Source organism: Lissotriton helveticus, chromosome 4_1, assembly GCF_964261635.1.
Source record: "Lissotriton helveticus chromosome 4_1, aLisHel1.1, whole genome shotgun sequence".
Taxonomy (NCBI): Eukaryota; Metazoa; Chordata; class Amphibia; order Caudata; family Salamandridae; genus Lissotriton; species Lissotriton helveticus.
Window position 1 is genome coordinate 2,039,373,416 of NC_136063.1, and position 23,329 is coordinate 2,039,396,744.

The following is a 23,329-nucleotide window of genomic DNA, read 5'->3' on the forward strand; positions in this document are numbered from 1 at the left end:
TGACGCAAGCCTCTACTCCAAACCCCAGTGCCTAGCAGCCACTGAACCAAAAAACTATGCCACATGGTCAACCTTTGGCACATACTCAGAAGAAGAAATTGGCAAACTGCTCAGCACCCTGAAACCATCCAATCATCTCACGGACCCCCTTCCTGCTACCGCAGTAAAAGACTTTACCCCTTTGCTTATCCCTCTCTGGACTAAAATTATCAACAGTTCTCTCCAACAAGGAAGCATACCTGACTCCCTCAAAGTTGGTCAGGTCCCACCTCTACTAAAGAAACCTACAGCCGACCCCTCTGATCTCAACAATTACCGTCCCATTACCAATATTCCCACTCTCGCCAAACTGCTGGAAAAATGCGCACAACTACAATTGACTAAACACATTGAACAATTTGATCTCCTCAACCCTCACCAGTCAGGCTTCCGAGCAGGACACAGTACAGAAACTGCTATGACTCACATAATTGAAGACGCACTTCAAATGCTAGACCAAAACGACACCTGCCTCCTCATCCTCCTTGATCTCTCTTCGGCATTCGACACCGTTAAACATGAGAATTTACTAGAGCTTCTAAACACAAGAATGGGTTTATCTGGAACTGTGGTTCACCTCCTTTCTTCACAACAGGTCGCAGAAATTCAAAAGCAACAACCTGATGTCCTCGACAATACCCGTAATGCTAGGTGTCCCTCAAGGATCCTCTCTATCCCCAACTCTGTTCAACCTAGTCATGGAACCCCTCACCACCTTGCTACAAGCATCCAATGTACACTTTCACATGTACGCAGATGACACCAAACTTTATCTCAAATTACAGTCCCCCAAAGACATCTTGCTCCTGAACTCAACGATCAGATGCACCCAATCCTGGCTTGCCGACAATCATCTCAAACTCAATGCCCTGAAAACAGAGTTCCTTCAGATCTCACCTCCAGCGAAGGTCTCCACCACTCAAATTTGGCTTAAACACCTAACCGCACTCAATGTCCAACCCACCATCGTGGACTCAGCAAAATCTCTAGGCATAACACTCGACACCAATCTGAACATTCAGCAACATATCAGCAAGGCAACAAAGGGAGCAAACTTCCAGATCAATACTCTGAGGAAACTTAAACCCTACCTCCCAGCCAAAGACTTCCAAACCGCAGTACAAGCACTAGTCATACCTCGAATTGAATACGGCAGCATCGCCCTCTGTGGACTCCCCCTAACTACATCCGCACCCCTAAGAGCTTCTCTAAACGCTGCAGCGAGACCCATCACTGGGTCAAAAAAAACACTCCCATATTACCCCTGACTTGAAATCCCTGAACTGGCTGCCTTTTGAAGCTAGAATACATCTGAAAATCGCCTGCATGACACACAAGGCGTTACATCTAAACTCACCAGGATACCTTGCTCAGAAACTGACAATCTCTGGAGGAGCTAGAAACACTAGAGGCACAAACAATCTTCTGTTGAAACCTCGAAGATTCCGGAAGGAAAAAACACATAAGCGCTCCTTCTCAGGAATGGCGCCTAGGATCTGGAACTCTCTCCCGCCCGAGACCAGGCTTATCTCTTCCACCTCACTCTTTAAAAATGAAGTAAAAGCTATCCTCATGGCTAAATACACCTGAACTACTATCTCGAACACTGTTAGTACTATGCACCGATCTATACTACATGTTTGACCCATTTGTTTATTTGTATTAACTGTCTTATTACTCACATGTTTGGCTTTGTAGCCACCTATTTGTACTATTTTGTACACATGTTTGGCTTTGTAGCCACCTATTTGTACTATTTGACCTATTGATTTATCTGTCTGACTATGCTCCCTCATGTACTTCTCTTTGTAAAGCGCTCTGATATCTGCAAGGATCTTGTCCGCGCTATATAAAACTTTCAAAATAAAAAAATAAAAATAAAATAGAAGAAGTCCCTCAGCCCCTTGGTTCTCTCCTCAGTTTAAGGAATTAAAACAAAAATGTAGAAGGCAGGAGGAAAGATTATCTGAAGGAAGAGAAGGCCAAATACAATGAATACATTCAAGATTATACAAATCAGATTGTTACCGTAAAGACTAAATATTTCTTGGAGCAAATCCACTCAACAAAGAACTTCACCAGGAACTTTTTACAGCAGTTCAGATTCTTTCCAGGCTTTACTCTAGCTGTACAAACCCAACAATAGAACAACACAACACTACACACACAACCAGGTTATTTGTGACGCACCTCTTTTGTGGCAACACGCCTGCCCTCCCAAAGTAAAGCTTAATGTACGAGCCCCTAGCTCTCTTGATGTGCACTTCCACTACCCCTGGTGTTCCCAAGGGGCGATCCCAATGATCAAAGTAACATTTTCTACCCACTGTGGATTGCACCACCTAATATAATTATCAAAACAAAATATGTTAATGGATTGAGAAATCTCCATCCAGTGGTAATCTGCCCGATGAATTTGTATGAATAAAGAGGATTAAAGAAAATTTGAAATCAGATTACCACTGGATGGACATTTCTCAATCCATTAACATATTTTGTTTTGATATTCATATGGAGTGGTGCAATCCACAGTGGGTAGAACATTTTACTCTAGTTGTACTATGGCTCCCTGGCAACTCTTCTGTGATCCATTAGCAGAATTCTTTACAAACAAGGTGGAGGATATTCACGGCAAACTAAATGATAAGGTTGGACCTCTGGGTTAACAAGTATAGCCCCCATTGAAAACACCTTCTGTAGGTTTCCCCCTCTTACTGAGGAAAAAGTAGAATCACTTATCTGCCAAACCAAATCAGGGGCTCACCTGGCCCCTGCCCTCGGAACATTGTCAATGATATAGCAGTGGTAGTTGCCCCCCTGCCCCCTACTATGTTATTTAATAACATCATTGATTCTGGTCTTTTTCCTTTAGAGCGGAAAAAGGCTTCTATCCTCTCTTTGCTGAAGAAACCCTTGTTAGATCCAAAAGAGGCAAAGAATTATCATCCTATCTCTCACTTACCCTTTTGGGCAAAAAGTCTTGAAAAGGATATGAAAATTGCACTTACTAAATGTTTGGAGGCAAATGAGATCTTGGATTCAGCGTAATTTGGGATCAGGCAAAATTACAGCACTGAATCTGCCCTAGTTGCAGCTACAGAGGGGCTGCAAAGTATTTTGGATAACGGGGGAAGGAGGCGATGATCCTGCTGGATCTATCGGCAGCCTTCGACATCAAATTATGTGCCCATGTTGGAACACTTCGTAGAAATTGGAATTGGCTGTTAAGCTCTTGAGCGGTTTCGTTCTTTTATCTCTGACAGAGAGAAATCGGTTTCCCTGGGGTACTTTACATCCAAGTCCGACTCACTGCCATGTGAGGTCCCTCAGGGTTAATCGCTGAACCCTACACTTTTTAATATTTATGTGGCGCACCGGACCAGATCGATCCATCCACTCCTTTGATTTCACTCCAGTGGCATACGCAGAAGACACAAATTGTTGAGTCCATCTCGAATGATGTCGACGAGACTGCATATCGCTTTAACATCTGCATGGGCGCTTTTGGGGACTGATTGAGCAACAGCCTTGTACTGAACTCCGACCAAACTGATGTTCGCATCTTCGATAATGACCCTGCCTTTTGGGATCAATCAGGGTGGCCCTAGATGCTTGGTTCTCTTCCCACTCCGGTAACCTCGGTCAGGAATCTGGGAATCATTTTTGATCCTGACTTGTCCTTTAAAAACAAACTTACATGTTATTGTTTTTTCCTCTTACACAAGATAAGGAAAATTCTCTCTTTCAATCCGTATAAACGTCAAAGATCAGTGGTTACGGCCATGGTGATGTCATGGCTCGACTATTGTAATATCCTTTATTTGGGCACCCACAGGCGTACCCTGAAGAAACTCCAATGCCTACAGAATGTAGCAGCTTGACTTCTAAAGAAAATTCCAAAGTTCAAGCCAGTCTCTGAGGCACTACGAGAGCTTCACTGGCTCTCTGTAAAGAAAAGAGTCATGATCCATGCCTTATGTCCAGCAGATAAGACTCTGTACGGTAACGGCCCAGCATATCTGAAAAATAACCTAGCTTGGTATGGTCCTAGAAGAACCTTGAGCTCGACTAACTCTAAGACAATTAATGTCAGCAAAATCAGAAGGAGGAAATGGGGAGGTAGGAGCTTTATCTACACCACAGCACGAATAACCTACCTGTACACCTCAGTGGCCAGTCTAATTTATTCAGTTTTAGTAACCATCTTAAAAGATGGTTATGCTTCTGCCCAGCGCAGCCATTGGCCCCTCAATAGATTTGATCCACTGTTATTTGCTGTCTCTATTGGTTGATCCTTCTTTAAAGTAATCTTTAGCTCAAGGTGGTCCCTATCTCGAGTTAGTAGATATTAGCACCAAGACACCATTGGCATTCGTGCTCTTTACAAACAACTCAATATCAATATCTATGCTGTATTCATACTGGGAAGAGATCAGCAAAAACAAAAACAACATTTTCCATGGTAAAGTAACTCTGGACCCAGCCCCGACATGCTTAGGCCCCTGGATTCTTATGAACCCCCCCCCCCCACCCCCCCCCCCCCAAGCAGACCTTCTACTAATTGACTTACTATTCACATTAGGAGTCATGGGATTAGAAATACTTTAAATTTATCTCTTACCACACGTGGTGGCCCTGGGTATGCTTTTTCAGAAACTGACATTATTCACAACCAAAATTTCTACCACAGCAGATCTAGACTGCTTTGGTTACCCTTGGACATTTAATTACCGACCCTCAGCCCCCCCCCCCCCCCAATCTGGGTCCTTAGCTGAACCCCACTTAGCCACTCTCCATCCACAATTAGGTTCTTGGGATATGCCCCCACCCAACCCACCTCCTTACTCCTTCCCTCTTTTACTATTCCTCTTTCTAACTTACACTTTCTTCTCTACTCTCCCCTCACATAGGAAGTATATCACCACCCAATCATGAGAAATATTCATGGCAGCTAGAATATCCAATTAATTTTGGTGATTTGATTTATCCAATTAATTTGGTTAGTTTGATCTGCAATGCCTTCACATTATCATGTATCAAATCTACAAATGTCTTTATAAGCTTCTCACGCAAATAGCACTGTAGTTTCGTTACTCCTCGTTTTACTTGTATTGCCGTTCTCTAATGCTTTCACATGCAAGTGTAAATACAATGTTAAAATTAAAAATACAAAATACAAGGACTTGAAGATGCTTTAGGCTTGGAGTAGCAGCCAGTATAGGTCTTTAAGGTTGGGTGATATGTCAAGGAATGTCTTCAGCTCTTTGACGAAGCATGCTCCTCTGTAGTATTTGAGATGAAACTTATACTCCTCAGTTTAGGTTGCTACCTCTGTCTACATAACAAACCAAGGTTTACATAGTTATTCTAAAATCTGCTTATTCGGCAGATAGGGTTTGACCTTGCTCAGGCTTATTACAAGACAGTCTGTTCTTCTTTGCAATTTGTGTTTTAAAGAAAATGTCCAAAGCGGATTTGAGGGGAGAATCTTTGTAGTTATATTTGTTGAGCTAGTGTGGGACTGGACTTTTTGTTTACATTGTTTGTGTGGATGATTTCTTTCTTGATTGGCAAGTGCTGATGTGAAGTCATAGCCTATCATGTTTGACTGATGGGTAAGATGTATGAGGTAGGACGAATCAGGTCTGCTTTACAGACTGAATTTAATTGTGAAGAAGGTAGACCATTGAAGGACTCCACAGGTCATTGGGAACTCTGTTAGTGGCATGTGTTTGTCTAACCTAAACTAATTAGCAAGAGAAATAAGATACAATCGACTGGTGCCCATAACGGCTTTGCAATCTAAGAAATGAACTGGTTTCTGTGACGAATTCCCAGTCGACCCTTGGTGTGTTTGTAACGTGAAAAATGACCTCACAGTATAGTTGAAAAAATTATCTAAGATATAAAGAAAAAAAACACACTGCCATATCAAATCAAGGGAAAGAAATTGTTAATGTTATCCTAAGCTAAATGCAACAAAAAAAAACAAAGAAAAAAAACAATGCAATATGAAATCATTGTAAAATAAATGCCAATTGTTATCCTATGGGAAATGCAAAACGCACAAAGGAAAAAAAGAAACCCTTAGGTACACTCTTTTTCTGCCCTGTAGGAGACAGAGGTTTGACAAAAGCTGATGCTTGGTCCTGCTAAAAATGTTCACGGTTGGACACAGAATAGTTTCTAGAGATTGAAAATATTTATTGTGGCAAGCTTGGAAACTGTTTCTATTATGGTTGAGTGGTTCTGCTGTAGCCTCAAATGTCCTGAAAAACAGAATGGAAATGTTTGCTGTGATGAGACTGCTGAGCCATGTCTATTTTGTCCGACTTGGCACCTTTCCTTCTGCTGGAGTGAAAACTTTATAAATCTCAATTTTCAAGTAAGAGTTCTGCCATAACTGCTAACTGCTTCTTTGAACAATAGAATTCAAATCTCCAGGACTGGAGTAGGAGTAAAGAAACAAAACAAAAGGGATCCTAAAAAGAATAGACAGGCAGGCTGCAATTACCCCTCCCCAATCAAATAACAAGCATTTACAATGCAATGGTTTTGCCTTTGTTAAAGTTAGAGCTATTGGCATTGCTCTTGACACTCTGAAGCTCCACTCTGAAGCTCCACTCTGCACTCTGAAGCTCCACTCTGCACTCTGAAGCTCCACTCTGCACTCTGAAGCTCCACTCTGCACTCTGAAGCTCCACTCTGCACTCTGAAGCTCCACTCTGCACTCTGAAGCTCCACTCTGCACTCTGAAGCTCCACTCTGAAGCTCCACTCTGCACTCTAAAGCTCCACTCTGAAGCTCCACTCTGCACTCTAAAGCTCCACTCTGAAGCTCCACTCTGCACTCTAAAGCTCCACTCTGAAGCTCCACTCTGCACTCTAAAGCTCCACTCTGAAGCTCCACTCTGCACTCTAAAGCTCCACTCTGAAGCTCCACTCTGCACTCTAAAGCTCCACTCTGCACTCTGAAGCTCCACTCTGCACTCTGAAGCTCCACTCTGCACTCTGAAGCTCCACTCTGCACTCTGAAGCTCCACTCTGCACTCTGAAGCTCCACTCTGCACTCTGAAGCTCCACTCTGAAGCTCCACTCTGAAGCTCCACTCTGAAGCTCCACTCTGAAGCTCCACTCTGAAGCTCCACTCTGAAGCTCCACTCTGAAGCTCCACTCTGAAGCTCCACTCTGAATCTGAAGCTCCACTCTGAAGCTCCACTCTGCACTCTAAAGCTCCACTCTGAAGCTCCACTCTGCACTCTAAAGCTCCACTCTGAAGCTCCACTCTGCACTCTAAAGCTCCACTCTGAAGCTCCACTCTGCACTCTAAAGCTCCACTCTGAAGCTCCACTCTGCACTCTAAAGCTCCACTCTGAAGCTCCACTCTGCACTCTAAAGCTCCACTCTGAAGCTCCACTCTGCACTCTAAAGCTCCACTCTGCACTCTGAAGCTCCACTCTGCACTCTGAAGCTCCACTCTGCACTCTGAAGCTCCACTCTGCACTCTGAAGCTCCACTCTGCACTCTGAAGCTCCACTCTGCACTCTGAAGCTCCACTCTGAAGCTCCACTCTGAAGCTCCACTCTGAAGCTCCACTCTGAAGCTCCACTCTGAAGCTCCACTCTGAAGCTCCACTCTGAAGCTCCACTCTGAAGCTCCACTCTGAAGCTCCACTCTGAAGCTCCACTCTGCACTCTGAAGCTCCACTCTGAAGCTCCACTCTGCACTCTGAAGCTCCACTCTGAAGCTCCACTCTGAAGCTCCACTCTGAAGCTCCACTCTGAAGCTCCACTCTGAAGCTCCACTCTGAAGCTCCACTCTGAAGCTCCACTCTGCACTCTGAAGCTCCACTCTGAAGCTCCACTCTGAAGCTCCACTCTGCACTCTGAAGCTCCACTCTGAAGCTCCACTCTGCACTCTGAAGCTCCACTCTGAAGCTCCACTCTGCACTCTGAAGCTCCACTCTGAAGCTCCACTCTGCACTCTGAAGCTCCACTCTGAAGCTCCACTCTGAAGCTCCACTCTGAAGCTCCACTCTGAAGCTCCACTCTGAAGCTCCACTCTGAAGCTCCACTCTGAAGCTCCACTCTGAAGCTCCACTCTGAAGCTCCACTCTGAAGCTCCACTCTGAAGCTCCACTCTGAAGCTCCACTCTGAAGCTCCACTCTGAAGCTCCACTCTGCACTCTGAAGCTCCACTCTGAAGCTCCACTCTGAAGCTCCACTCTGAAGCTCCACTCTGAAGCTCCACTCTGAAGCTCCACTCTGAACTCTGAAGCTCCACTCTGCACTCTGAAGCTCCACTCTGCACTCTGAAGCTCCACTCTGCACTCTGAAGCTCCACTCTGCACTCTGAAGCTCCACTCTGCACTCTGAAGCTCCACTCTGCACTCTGAAGCTCCACTCTGCACTCTGAAGCTGCACTCTGCACTCTGAAGCTGCACTCTGCACTCTGAAGCTCCACTCTGAAGCTCCACTCTGAAGCTCCACTCTGAAGCTCCACTCTGAAGCTCCACTCTGAAGCTCCACTCTGAAGCTCCACTCTGAAGCTCCACTCTGAAGCTCCACTCTGAAGCTCCACTCTGCACTCTGAAGCTCCACTCTGCACTCTGAAGCTCCACTCTGAAGCTCCACTCTGCACTCTGAAGCTCCACTCTGAAGCTCCACTCTGCACTCTGAAGCTCCACTCTGAAGCTCCACTCTGCACTCTGAAGCTCCACTCTGAAGCTCCACTCTGCACTCTGAAGCTCCACTCTGAAGCTCCACTCTGAAGCTCCACTCTGAAGCTCCACTCTGAAGCTCCACTCTGAAGCTCCACTCTGAAGCTCCACTCTGAAGCTCCACTCTGAAGCTCCACTCTGAAGCTCCACTCTGCACTCTGAAGCTCCACTCTGAAGCTCCATTCTGCACTCTGAAGCTCCACTCTGAAGCTCCACTCTGCACTCTGAAGCTCCACTCTGAATCTGCACTCTGAAGCTCCACTCTGCACTCTGAAGCTCCACTCTGAAGCTCCACTCTGAAGCTCCACTCTGAAGCTCCACTCTGAAGCTCCACTCTGAAGCTCCACTCTGAAGCTCCACTCTGAAGCTCCACTCTGAAGCTCCACTCTGAAGCTCCACTCTGAAGCTCCACTCTGCACTCTGAAGCTCCACTGAAGCTACACACCGCGCAGGGCAGCTCTGGATGCTGATGCGAGAGGCCAGCTGGGAGGCGCGCTGCTCGTCTTCCTGCTCGTGCTGACTCGGAGAGAAAACTTGTTTTCATTGGGAGAGCGGCCTTCAAAGACCCGGTCACTGCGCCTCTCCGAGTGTTTAGCTTGGGATAAAATGGGCGCAGTGTTGTGGTGATGACAGTAGAGCAAGGGAGGTGCCGGCAATGCCGGACCAGACTCGGGGGCGTTCCCGGCGTCGCGTGACGTCGGCAAAAGGCAAAGAATGTCAGGAACGCCCCCGTGTCTGGTCCGGCATTGACGGACAGGCCCCTCGTCCAATGGCAAGGCTCCGTTTACGGAGCCAGCCAATCAATGACGAGGGCCGACCCAAAGCACCCTACAGTTCTCAACAGGATTTCGCCTGCGCGAAAAGCTGCGCAGAGCGCAGCTTTCGCTAGGCAAAACCTAAAAAAAGGTACACCCATTTAGCAGTCAGGAAAAGGTAAGCAATTAGTATCATTCCAACACGTAAAGTGATGAAAGGTCAAGGAAGAAGTTCAGGCCTCTGAGTAACATGGGGCTGAGAAGTGCAACAATGCTGCGTCTCCTTGGTTCCTGTCAAATGCATCCACAATTGCAGTAGGAGCATGCAGGGATCACCTTGTGACAGTGTACTATAGCAGGTTACAGGTTGCTGAAAACACTTGGAGCAAAGCTTATCCAGGTAATCGCCATGTTAGATATGTCCGACGAGGTTGCCCGGAAACAAGTGACATGCACGCTCATGCGCACACGGCTGCAGGGAGAAACCAATGGCTGAGTGACCTCATGTTTTATGGTTGTTGGTCAAACCTCAGTGCTGCTGTTGGCGCTGCCTTTCAAAACAAGCCCTATGTCATCTCTTAACCTTTTTACTTTTGTAGTCCCCCAATGAATCACCATTGGAAGCGGAGGACTCTGGCCTAAGCAATTTCCACTATCTGAACCCCAAAACAATACACAGATACCATTACATTTCAAACAAAACCACAAATTATGAAAAGTTTATTCATTTCACAAGCAAAGCAAACACAAAAAGCTAATTTTTAATTTTAATGGGAAGGTTGCACCTCTTCAAAATTTGGGGTCAGATGTGCCAAGCTACTCGCAAAAAGAGGTCAGAACGTGTGAACAGACTATGGGCTCAAAGGCTGGTTCTCAAAATAAGGAATAGCAGGGGGCTGCAGAATTAATACTTATTAGACAGGTTTCACTTTGTGACAATCAGTAATTATCTATAATTACACGGATGGTATCATGCAAGGCACAGCAGTCCACAATCCATGACCACCATCCCATCTCTGTGATTGAATGCCAGAAAGGATTTTTTTTAGCAGCCTGAGCTCTTTAAAGGAAAAGGGGCTACTTTTGCCCCAACAGGGCCCCTCCCCCTTTGCGAATCAGTTACCACACCAGAACTGGAGTTGCAACCAACTAAAAAATACATTACCAATTTGCAATTTATAAGTAAGACTCAAAACAAGCCCCTTCCAAATTGTGATTCGGTAGCAGTCGAAGCCCCATTTTGCAATTCGGAAAAACATTCTGACTGAGAAAATGGGGTCAGTACAGGGATTTTGCTGTCACTAACCCTGCAAAAAACGATAGCACATCTTGCCCTTCGTGAAATGCTAGACTCTAGTAATCAACTTTGTTTTCTTCCTTCTATTGCATGCTCTCTTTTTATCTGCAGATACCAGTACTTCAACTGATTCCAGTACTTCAACTGATACCACCAATCATCCATACTAAATTCTATTTTCTTAACTTGTGCTGATACCGCAAATCAAGATAAGAATGCAAACTCAATGTGTAGCTCCGATTTCAATTTCTTTCACAATTACAATGTGTTCTAACATTTTCAATTTTGCATGTATACTTATTTTATTACCTTGCTATTATTATTTAATTTTCTAAATAATGGTGGACCCCCGAATAGGCATCGCCGTCCTCTAGGGGTCCATGGACCACAGGTTAAGAACCACTACCCTAGGAGAGACCAACGTGGTAAGGAGGGAATGAAAGCCGAAATGTAGTACCACAGTACCCAAAACAAAGGAGATGCACTACCCAAATCAGGGATGAAGAACAGCAACTTATCCATATCAATAGAAAGATGACTAGATCATGAGGAAGGACTTTTTGTGATGTCATCGGTGCTCGGCCTCTAATGACTCTTACATGCTCTATTGTTTATGAAGTTTTATTGAAACTATTGTTTACCTATGTCTTGCCTTAAAATCTAATAATGCTGTAGAAGCTACAACTACAAAATAGCAAACAGTTCATAAACAACACATGACACTGAAAAAATATGCTTGCTAATTTACCATTCATGCTGTCCCAAAACCCAGAAGCAACAATTAATATGGAAAAGATCTGTTGTTGCCCAACATTAAAATCAAGTTTTACCTGCTGTGGGTGAAACATCAAGCAAGGGCTTTTCTTGATCGACAATGCTGATAAAACCACTTTTTCGGAACCCTTCTTCAATTTCATCATTTATTACCTAAAATTAAATTGATTTAATCATGAATGGAGTCAAATAATAAACAAAGCATCGCCCTTACATGTCATCTCACTTCCAGAATCTGGAGACAGATAAATGCTATTACTTCTGACAATTTCTTTGTCTACTGAAGTCTTTCTGGTCTGTCACAGTGATATCATAATTTCCTGTATCAAATGATCTGACTGGTCAAGTACACAAAAAGTTACTCTTCCCCATTCAAATGCTAAAGCACACTTTTCACACTCCATCAACGTGTCGTTGTTCTTTAACAGCATTCAAATATGTTGGCCCTTGCTGGAGAGAGGGGGAGCATCTCTCATTTCTCTTACCAAACCTTCCTCAGGTTTCACAATTTCCTTTTACACATGGTGACCACAGCAATCCCCCAACACTTTCAAAAGCAACTTGTCATGGGCCACAGTTTCTTTTCCACTCACCCATTCCCTCTGAGCAATGCATGGAATGGGTTCATCATTGGAAAATGTCCATAGCCAGTCAAAATGGAATCTTCTTAAAACAATAAGCACCTTGCAGTGCCACAAACTAGAACAAGGGGTAAGAACCCTTGTGCATTTCTATCTGTCGTTAACTGAAGTTCTGTTTAGAGTTACACATATTGTGACTTTTTCCAACAACGCTATTACCATGCTTATGTTCAGAAAGTGATGGCGGTCAATCAAGATGTTAGCATTTAAATCACAGAATTTAACCCAGTGAGCAGATAGCCTCGCATGCTAGGACCACTTGGACCAACCATTATAGAACTCTCAATTTGAAAAGCTCTTAAGTTCTCTCATAAATTGTCTCAAATTTGCACTTTATGAGCCCACGTGCCAGACAATTCATTTAGGTCATTTTTATGCTTATAGCTTTTCAGTATGCCTAACTACTCACTTAAGATCCCTTGAACCTTGTGTTCCTATTTGATCTTGATCACACTTGCCACTTCAAGAACTCAGCAAACTCCTTTGCTCTACAAAGCCAAACAAGCAAGAACAGTCTTTGACCACATATATGTTATGTTAATTATTTTATTAAGCCGACTGTTACCTTTGGGTGTCCTGGCGCTAACTGCTGTCCTGATGCAGAAAGAGACTGATGAGGAAACTAAAACAGCCAGGTCTTAAGCATTTTCCTGAATAACAGCAAGTCAGTGCTGTTCCTCAGATGTAAAGGAAGCTGGTTCCATGCCTTTGCAGCATCTACCACAAAACTTTTCCCACCCCAGCGTGCTCTTTTTACGAGTGGAACTTTGACCAGTTTTTGAGCTGATGTAGTTGAAATTGCTCCGGCAGGTAGCGTGGTCCTTGATTGTTAAGTGATTTAAAAACTAGACAGAGATTTGAATTGCGCTCGTTGCCTTACTGGCAGCCAATGAAGTCTACGGATTTCATTAGAAATCAGGGCAATTTTTGGTATGCCAGCTAACAGCCTAGCAGCGATGTTCTGCAACTTCTTGAGTCTATGCAACAGACTCTCTGGCATGCTTAAATAGAGGCTGTTGCAGTAGTCCAGACATGACATAATCAATGCAGTAACCACCGTCTGCCGACTCTCCTTAGGCAGAAAAGGAAGGATTTTCTTAGTGGTCCTGAGAGTGAACATAGTAGATGATACAATGGCGTTAACTTGCCTTTTCATGTCCAGTTTATCATTTAGATCCACTCCCAAGTTTTTCACTTGCTTGGAAGGTGCTGGGAGGGGCCCCAAACAATCAGGCCAGCATTCAGGGGTCCACAGGTTGAGATCGTTCCCAAATAGGATGACTTCAGTCTTTCCTGAATTTAATTTAAGGCAATTACTGGTCCTCCAACTACCGACTGCCTCCATACAGTCGTGTAGCCTGTGGCTTATATTCCTTTCTGATCCTGGGAGAAGTGATACCACTATCTCGGTATCGTCTGCGTAGGAGGTAAGATGGAAACCAAACGATCTAATCAATGGAACCAACGACGATACGTAGACATTAAATAGGGTAGGACCTAACGATGACCCCTGTGGTATCCCACATGGCAGGTGGAAAGGGGGTGAACAAAAATCGCCTAACGCAACTATTTGCTGACGATCGGAGAGAAAGGATTTTAAAACCCTCCTGGCCGCCTTCTCTACTCCGCAGGCTGACAATTGGTCCATCAAAATATCATGATGGACCGTGTCAAACGCTGTGGAGAGGTCCAGCATAATCATCGCCGCTCTGTCCCCCTGATCCAAAGTTTTCCTGATCTCATTGGTGGACTTCAGGAGGGCAGTTTCAGTGCTATGGCCCTCACAATAGCCATATTGGGGATAGTCAAGAATTTCAGCATCTTGAAGGTACCTACTCAAATGGCTGTTAATCCATTTTTCAAGCATTTTAGCAGGAAAGGGGAGGCGGGAAATCGGTCTTAAATTATGGACATCTTTAGGATCGAGGTTAGGTTTTTTAGGAGGGGAATCAAAGATGCTGTTTTCCAGTTAATAGGGATCCTACCTGCCTCAATTATTGAATTAAAAAGAGGGGTAAGGGCAGCAGCGAAGATCCACGGGGCCAGTTTAGCTATTTTAACCAGACATGGGTCGTAGGGGAATCCTGACTTCATTTTTGGGAGGAGTTTAACAGTATCAGTATTGGTTAACAGAGGGAAGTCTATCAGAGAGTTCTGAGTTTGAGGGACAACCTTATTGTCAGCGCAGGATTTTAGTGGAGAACTGCTATTGGCTCTATTAAAAGTGGAAAAGATTTCCTCCACTTCGTCCAGGAAGAAACTAGTGATCTTGTCGCATAGTTCCTGGCTCTCTGCCACTTGTGTTACTTGTGGATGTGCCAGTTTACAAACAATTTTAAATAGTTCTTTAGCTGAGTTTTCAGCTAGTTTGATTTGATCAACAAAGAAATCTTGTTTAGTTGTAAACAATAGTTGTTTGTAAACCTGAATGCTCTCTTTATACTTAATTTTATTCTCCATCTTATACTCCTTCCTCCAGTCACGCTCAAAATGCTTTCAAATGCCTTTCTGAGTTTTTAATTTAGGAGTATACCATGGGGCAGAGGGGTGGGCCCTTCTAGGGTATATGGATTTTTTTGGAGCGAGCTTATCACAAACATTAATGACCTAAGCATTAAATCTAGTTGTGGCCTCCTCCACATCACACAATAGAGAGGGCAAATTGGGCTCCAGGAGATCTGACAAGTCTTTGCCATCAATACTATTCCACACCCGCATGTATCTAGGGGCTTGTCATGCTTCTGACTGTCAGGGTAAGCGACCTTGAATAATATTGCTGCGTGGTCTGACCAAGCTACTGGTCGCACCTCTAAGATCGACATATGTGCATAGTTTGAGAAAATCCCATCCAACGTATGCCCAGCAATATGTGTGGCCCCTGCAACTAACTGTGTTAGGTCCAACCCATTCATAAGTTCTAATAGCTCCATGGTATCCGGGTCTGAAGTAGCCTCCAGGTGAAAATTAAAATCACCCATTATAGTAAACGATCTGTCGCTTATGCCTTCCTCCATGAGATTACTGACCAAATCGATAAAAGGCTTCCTAGGGCCCGGTGGTCTATATACCAGGACCCGTCTAAATTTCACCTGTTGTGAGAGTGAGAGGACGAAGGCGAGAGCTTCGCACCCCTCGCTTGTAACAGTTTCAAATATGGCATTAATGGAGTTGTGATATATAACTGCCAACACCCATCCTTTCTTATCCTGCCTATTCGCCGTATGGCAGAGAAAACCTGGGGGCGAGGCCTTTATCAGGTCTGGTCCTGAGGCTGCATCCGTCCAGGCTTCGGTGATAAATGCCACTTTCTCTCCCAGGTCCTCTATCAGGGTGGCACATTCGATACTGTGCTTAACTAGTGACCGGGCATTAAGTAATAGCCCTTTTACTCCCTGTGAACTATCACTCATAGCACATGCCCGTTCTGATAACCCTCCGGTAATTTTACTAAATAATGGCATACATATACAGTGCATTGCACTTAACCCCCTTAAACCTTAATCATGTCACACTCACTTCATCAATTTTTACACTATAAAAAAGTGAATGGACGTTCCCCAGTATGCAAAACAATCCTCTTCACCAACTTTAACAGCAGCCTTCCCCTTACAAGGACTACCTTCGATGTTCACTTATCCCCCACTGCTTCACACGTCTTTAAGTAAACTCTTTGGATACATCTCAAAGACAAGACAGGACATGTTTTGACACTCCCCAAATGAATCCTGCTACCACCTTATTTAGTATGCATTAGATTTACTTCGCTCCTTAGCCTTTAACTCCGAGTGAAGGGTATGAAACCCATCTCCCCTAATACTGTGCACAGTTATTAACTTCGTGTATAGAGCAGGAAACTCAATGCCATGCTCCGTCCTAATTGCATTCTCTAAACTGGGATCTTTGTCTTGTACTTTTGTTTCTCTTTTTCTCTATGGACTGATCCATGATCATCTCATCCTGGAGGTCCTCATATTGGTAACTGCATGTGATCACCAAATCCTAGAGTGTTTGCACATACCACTCAGTTGCCTCTCTGTTAAAAATGTGTCTCTCCAGGATAACGTTCTTGGTAGGGTTAAAGCTTTTGTCCACAACTGTATATTCATCCACCTGTCCACTTGTTCGCTCGGTGAATGTTTAAATGTTCTTCTACTCTCTGGACCAAAGCTGTGCATAAAAAATTCAAATATTCTCTCTGAAGCGTATACATCCCCAGCTATGGCACCAAGTTAGGCCTCCTTCCTAGAAGTGCTGATGGTTTTACCTACTGTGTTTTAATTCCTAAACTGCTATATAGCATGCTAATGAATTATTCTGTAGTCGCTGTCTGCACCAATAAATTCTACAAATACATTCAAATCCTGTAGAATTTCAAGAGACTAGTCAAGTTCCAGAATGTTACCCCTCCTCTGGTTCTTCTCTGGAAGCAGCCTGTATCTACAACAGTAAAGTCACAAAATGCCCATGATAGAAAGTAAAGTTTTAGGTCGAGCTTGGACAGTGCGTGTGCTGCTCTGCGAGGCATGCTGTATTCAGGTATGGACTTGAAGATCCGCCCACTCTCAGCCCTTATTTTTTTATTTGCTTGTGTCATTGTCCACTGTAAACTGTGGCTGTTCATCGGTCAATAGGCTTAGTAGTCCCTCCTTGGTACCACCTTCTCTCATTTTGTAACCTTCCATGGCGGCACCCCCTGTTACGTGTGTTATCACTCCGTAGGCTTTAATTACAGCCTCCAAGCACTATTTTTTCAAATAGCAATAGGTCTTGCATTTGCGAGAGTTTAAGCTATTGGCATTGTAAATGACAATGCCTTTTATTTATCGGTTTTAAAAACAACACATACATAAAAGGCATTGTCATTTACAATGGCAATAGCTCAAACTCTCATAAATGCAAGATCTATTGCATTGCAAATGATTGTTATGGTTTTTTCGGTTCTCAACCTGGGTCACTTGCAACTACGTACCAGAGTATAATAAGATAATTTTAGAAGCAGTGGATCCATACCCACCTTATTTTTTCTATACAAGGATTCAGAATTGACATGTGAGGTTCTTGATCGCAACTAAATGGAAATTTTGATGGGTTCAAGGACTTTTAATCTGTTATGGTACTGTAGAATTAAGTACAAGTGGATAATAGCTGCATAAATATAAACACACTAATATGGAACCTGTAAAGACACATTTTCTACTATGCAATAACAATGGTTTGGCAGAGGAGAATATGAGTTTACTCACTGCAAGCACTCTGGAGAAAGAAGATGGCCAGAGAGTTCCTTCTTTCTCATGTCAAGAAGTGTGCCTGCTCAACCACCAAGTCATACGGCTGCTTTTGAACCCTGTATTTATAGGTGTCTGCGCCCGGGCAGCTCGGCAGTGCGCGCAGGTATAAACTTTAACTGCATCTTTCATGCCCTCTGCTTGAATGTAGAGGCTTGTTTGGTGGGTAAGATGCTTGTGGGCTGCCTTCTGAGGTCATATACAGAGTGTGTTTACATTGGACGTAGTAGGATTGCTGATTTCAGCACAAAATTGTGTTTTCCCATTCTTAGGGGTAAGGTCATTCTGGATTTTCAATTGCTGAAACAGTCCCTTGGTGTGCATCCCCACCAACATATTATAATTTCATCCTGGTAGGTTTTCTGGCTGCAAAATACATTTAGCACATAGCCCTGCTTGATCTGCCAGGGGATAAGCTTACTGTGCTCAGAATATCTTGGGCCCATTCAAATGCTTTGGCCATCATTGATCTCCTTATTTGTGCTCTGGATAGAACAGTCCTGAAATTGCATAGCTCTGTGATGTAATCCAAAAGAAATCAAGAGCTAGCCATTAGGTAGGTAATAAGTAATAGGTTTATTTAGCTTAGTTACAGGTCAGGTTTAGATGGCAAGTAGAAGATGTAATGATGAGCCCCACCAGGAGCAGCAACCTTACTGCTCATCCCACACTCTCCAATTCTCTCTCTCTCCACTCCACCAGGAACTCCAGCATTCCACTCTCTCAGCAAGCATTCTAACATTCCACATACACTTCACATTCAAACTGGCTGATCAGCAGGGAATGGGTAACCAGGGAAAGGAAGAATTATAAGAAATCCGAGTATAACACATCCCCTTGGGTAAACAATAAATAATGATTTCTACAACAATGCACAATAAAAGTAATGTGCGAAAGATAAATATACAATGTACAAATATTAATTGCAAATTTGAGTTCTTTACAATAGAAGTAAAGTACGAAAGAGAAATACGCAATATACAAATGAGAAGTGCAAATTAAAAAGAACTAAGGATAGAAACTAAGCAGTGGAATATTGTGCAGGACTGGGAGAATGGAGGACACAAACATGGTGTAAATCATTCACCACTCACCCCCTTCTGCACACAACAAATACCTTTCAAACAATACTGAACAAAAACGCAGTGGTAATATTGTGCAGAACTGGGAGAATGAGGTGTAATACCCTCACCGCTCACCCTGTTCTGCACACCACACACCCGAGACAAGCAGTCTCAGGTAAAGCCACAGTACAGGGTACATTACCCATCAACGAACCCCTAGGTAAACAAATGTACAGGATACAAGACCCCTCAACGCACCCCTATGTAAAACCAACTGCACAAGGTAGACCCTTGAACACACATCCCCGAGTAAAACAACTGCATAGAGTGCACGACCCCTCAACACACCCCTAGGTAAAACAAAGAGACAGTTGGAGTGTGTAGGCTGAGCGCAAGGATGCTGCTCCTGCTGGGGCTCATCAATACACCATCTACTTACCATCTACACCTGACCTGTAACTAAGCTAAATAAACTTCTTTCTCGTTACCTACCTCATGGTTACCTATGGACATCTTTTGGATTACATCAATATGACTCACAAAATGTGAAATGACCTCCTTAGGTCTCAATATTTTTAGTACTTTCTTGTCAATTTGCTTCATAGTCTTCCCCCTTCTATGTGAAATCCTAGGAATTCCTCCATGAACAAGAGACTCATTTTGTTTGCCACGGAATATGGATTTCTAAACATGCGCCCACCCCCATCTTCTCACCAGTGCTCCTTATTAGATAGATGAATAATGAACACCTTGGGCCTTTAGTTTTATTTGTTCCAACTTCTCATGAACCTCTGCTACACCAACACAGATGTCTGAAAGGACTCCAGAAGTTGCTATCCCCTTAAAAACTTTTGACTAAGCCTAGAACTCTAGAGGATTGCTCTGGAAGTAATAGACGCTGCACTTGCCCTTGTAATTAGGAGGCAGACCCAGACGAGGAGGACAGGAGCAAGGCCCATGGAAGGATCCTTGCTTTGAGGTTCCTGCGTCCCTGCTTTGTAGTCAGAATGGTTTTCACCAGGGCATACATGGGGACACAATTAGAAACGTTAAACTGTTGTGCTAGTACATACAAACAATGCTCAGATGGATACCCCCCCTAATCACAGACTACCTTCAAATAAATAACCATAACATAGAGAAAATCCCGACATCACTTTCACTGTTCCCACATCGTACCTGGCTCTAGAGCGCAACAGCTGCAACTTGGTTTAGAATATTAAACATTGGATATGAAGGTACTGTCCACATTCATGTGGCACACAGATATCAGTAGATACATGCTTTGGGGTTGCCTTATATGATGTTGCCAAGCTCCAACATAATTTACAGATTAAACAAAACATGGGATGATAAACAGTTTGGAAGATGTCAGCCACAGGATAAAACCAGCCTTGTACATCATACCTTCCCAGTGGCTGTTGCCGTCCCAATCGTCTCTGTTGCACTCTGTTCTTTGGCAAGAGGATGCTCCTGGAAACCTTTCTGCTTCAGCTTTGCCATAGAGACCCACACAGGCTCTGAAGTTGCATTCGTCATTGGCTTGTTTATGCTTTTTTCTATAAAGAGAGGAACTACTGTTACTGTATTCAATTTAAATCGGTCATTTGGGAAAGAAACGGATATAGGTGAGTATCAATCATTAACCAGGCAGTGTGCTTCTCAGCACCCATATCGGAATTTGTTAGCCACACATCTTGAATCTCATGCTGACTAAACAGCTAAAAGTAAGCTAAATGACAAAATATATTTTTAAAATATAGATTTGCTTTTGAAGTACAACAATTGAAAGATGACTCAGCGACTAAAGTATTTCACTATTCTAATCTTGTCATGCTTGCGTTCACCAGGGCCAAATTAGTCCTTCATCTTTCTATGGATGTTAAGCTGAGAGTGATTGGATAAGAGTGCTAGATACAATGCTACAAAACGGCTAAATAACAGAACCAATCACTGTACCTTATAAAAGTTATTAAAGATTGATCAATTTAGTTTTACAAGAGAAAAACATCTGGTAAGAAAAACTCATTTATGCCTAAGGATTGGAAGTGATTAGCCACACTTGGGTACGATAAACCCTGCATTCCTCCATGTTTTCCCACGTGAATTTCGGCAGGTTATACATGGCTGCCTGAACATGGATGACCTTTTCTAGATTTATCCAACACAGAAAAAGTAGTCTCGCTTGAAGCGACCCTGTGATACAGCATCATGTGTGGCCTGCCTACAAAAGTATCCAGTAAACCGCTCCTAGAGGATGACCGCTCTGTTCATTAGTACCTTGCAGCTTCAAAACCACCAGAGTGACAGCCACTTCTCTTCCTACTTCCAGCAGTATGCTGATGTTATTTATGGAGCGATTATTTGCTCATATCGAGATTTGTTATAGACCTCATCCCCTTGTCTAAAAAATCGAAATGCAGGAATGTGCAGCTCAAGAACCACCATGAACAAAAGGTGCCAGTCTCTGCCCCAGTGCTGGAAGCAAAACTTCTACTAAATAAGAAAATGAAACATCTGAAGGCAGCCACAAGTGAAAATGTGGACGCTGACTGGCCTTTTCCAAGTAAATTTAGTAAACTGGGGATTCAAAATCTGCAGACGAAAAAGGGCAGAATTAGTCACTCAAATGTCTTGGACAGCACAGTATACGAAACAAAACTGTAAAAGCCAGAAAATTCCTTTGTTCTTCATAACAAAGAAGTCAAGAATCTACAATGCAGTTAGTCGAACGGATCACCTGCAGACATAGTAACACTTCGTGAGGAGTCATGGCTAATTCTCAGCACTCTCTTAAGATCTTTCTGCCTCACTGTCACTCTCGTCCATTCTCAATGCACCCTCAGGATATCTGTACCTGGGGTCTACGGTTTTATAAAGCAAGGTAATCATATTTCTACTGAAAGGCAAGACGATGAACACATAAAAGATACAGAGTGGGGCAAGAGATGATTGTGGCCAGAGAGCTGCAATCCCCAAAGGCGAAACAAGCACTAGTGCTGCTATGCTCAACATAGAAGAAACTTCGGCTCCACCCAGAGAAGATGCCAAAATGGCTGGATCTATGCAACAGAGAAAGAGGCACATTAAAGGAAGCAGCACCCTATTAGGATGCGAGAGACTGTAAAATGCCTACAGTATTGAATTTTCTGAAGGGAGCAAATTCCATGAGTGTGCCCACAAAGTTTATGAGAAGAGCAAGTACCACAAGGGATAATTGTGGATTTTATATTTGGGGAAACCTCCAAACAACATGTGAAAACTGTAAGGTCACTCTGAAAATGTAATGAGACTATTATGCCCCATTACTTGAAGAACAATTTAGCATAGAAACAAGGAACAGCATACTAAAGCATACCCAAAGCCAAAAAGTCTCACTTTTAAAAGATGAGAGGTGAACTATTGGCAATAGCAATACTTCGTTGCACAGGCATTGTCAAAAAGAAAATAAATCCAAATGCCTCAAGCTTGAGCGTGGGAAAATCAGCAAATGAGAAGAGAGCAAATAAAGCCATGCAGTCCTCTAGAGTGGTAAAATAAAAAATAAAAAGTAGCGTCCTCATGTCAACAGTGGAAGGATACAACTCAGCCAATAAAATGATGGCAAAGTAGAAATGTTCCAGAGGTGGGACAGACCTGGGAATTGGGAAGAAGAATAGAGAAAATAGACAAACAGGAAGCTGTCAATGCCTGGTGGGCAAAATGCAATTTTTTTTTACAGTTGCATGGAATGATCTGAAGAAGTCAGGACTAGAGAAAAGATTTGCAAAAAAGAAGTCTTTACACACACCTTAATAAATACTATGCATTAAATTACAAATATATGTAATCCTTGAGATGGAAACATCCTTGGTTACGCATCTAGTGGATTCTGAAACCTATAACCACAATACCCACAACTATACCAGATGCAACATCACAAAGTAACGTTTGTGCCATAAATAAGGCAGGCCTACTGGCTTTGCAAAGATGCCACCACATTAGTAAAAGTAACAAAATGATATATTTCACCACAACAATTCCATGGAAGGGACGGTACCAATAGTCAATAACCTGCACTACACAGTTAAATCCTGCATTGCCAACTAACACTCTAGTTAATAACGCCTAATATTCAAAAACATATGTCTCAGATTCGTCCTTTCAGTGTTATTGAACTGTTATTGCAGTCTTGGATCAACAGGGCTCTCTACACTCCCAAGCCCACAGACAGAAGTACAGTCTCAGGAAGTGCTATAAAAGTTAATAAAACCTCTAGCAGGGGTATCGTTCAAGCAGCTGGGGAGGCTTAAGGATTGTATTTAGGGAACACCTTTTGGGGGGCTACTGTACCCCTGGCATAACAAATATGCTTTGATTAGTGACTGGACACACTAGTAGCAAGTTAAAAAAAGTTTGGAAAAAATAAGTTAAGGGACAAAGAGGTCTAGTGAAAAATAGCAATACAATATTTGGCCAGATATTCTGCAAATAAGATGATACATCAACAGTTCTTAATCTTTTTGTTCCTCCAGAATAAGTCCAGAGGGAGGAACTACAACCAGTGTCCAATGAAGGGGCTCCAAGAGCAAGGCTCTCTAAGAAGATCTGAATATGCAGTAATCAACTTACTCGAATACCTTAGTTGCTTCTCAGCAAAACAGCAGGGTAATCCAATTACGCTCAATGTTCAAAGAACTGCTTGGGCAGTATTCTATTAAGAGTTCATAATTACATAGCTTCTTAGATTCCAAAAAGTTTTATAAACAACTTAGAT

General features: G+C 43.2%; 1 protein-coding gene across 5 annotated transcripts in view; it reads right to left on the reverse strand.

Annotated features, from left to right (window-relative positions):
- The window catches only part of KIAA1210 (KIAA1210 ortholog), a 608,938-nt gene that overhangs the window by 21,922 nt on the left and 563,687 nt on the right, over positions 1 to 23,329 (reverse strand). For all 5 annotated transcript variants that reach the window (XM_078688678.1, XM_078688680.1, XM_078688682.1 and 2 more), the window contains 2 exons: positions 19,981 to 20,132; positions 11,640 to 11,736 (listed from right to left, as the gene is read on the reverse strand). In XM_078688678.1, coding sequence (XP_078544804.1) covers positions 11,640 to 11,736; positions 19,981 to 20,132 — 249 coding nt within the window. The remainder of the gene's footprint in view (positions 1 to 11,639; positions 11,737 to 19,980; positions 20,133 to 23,329) is intronic.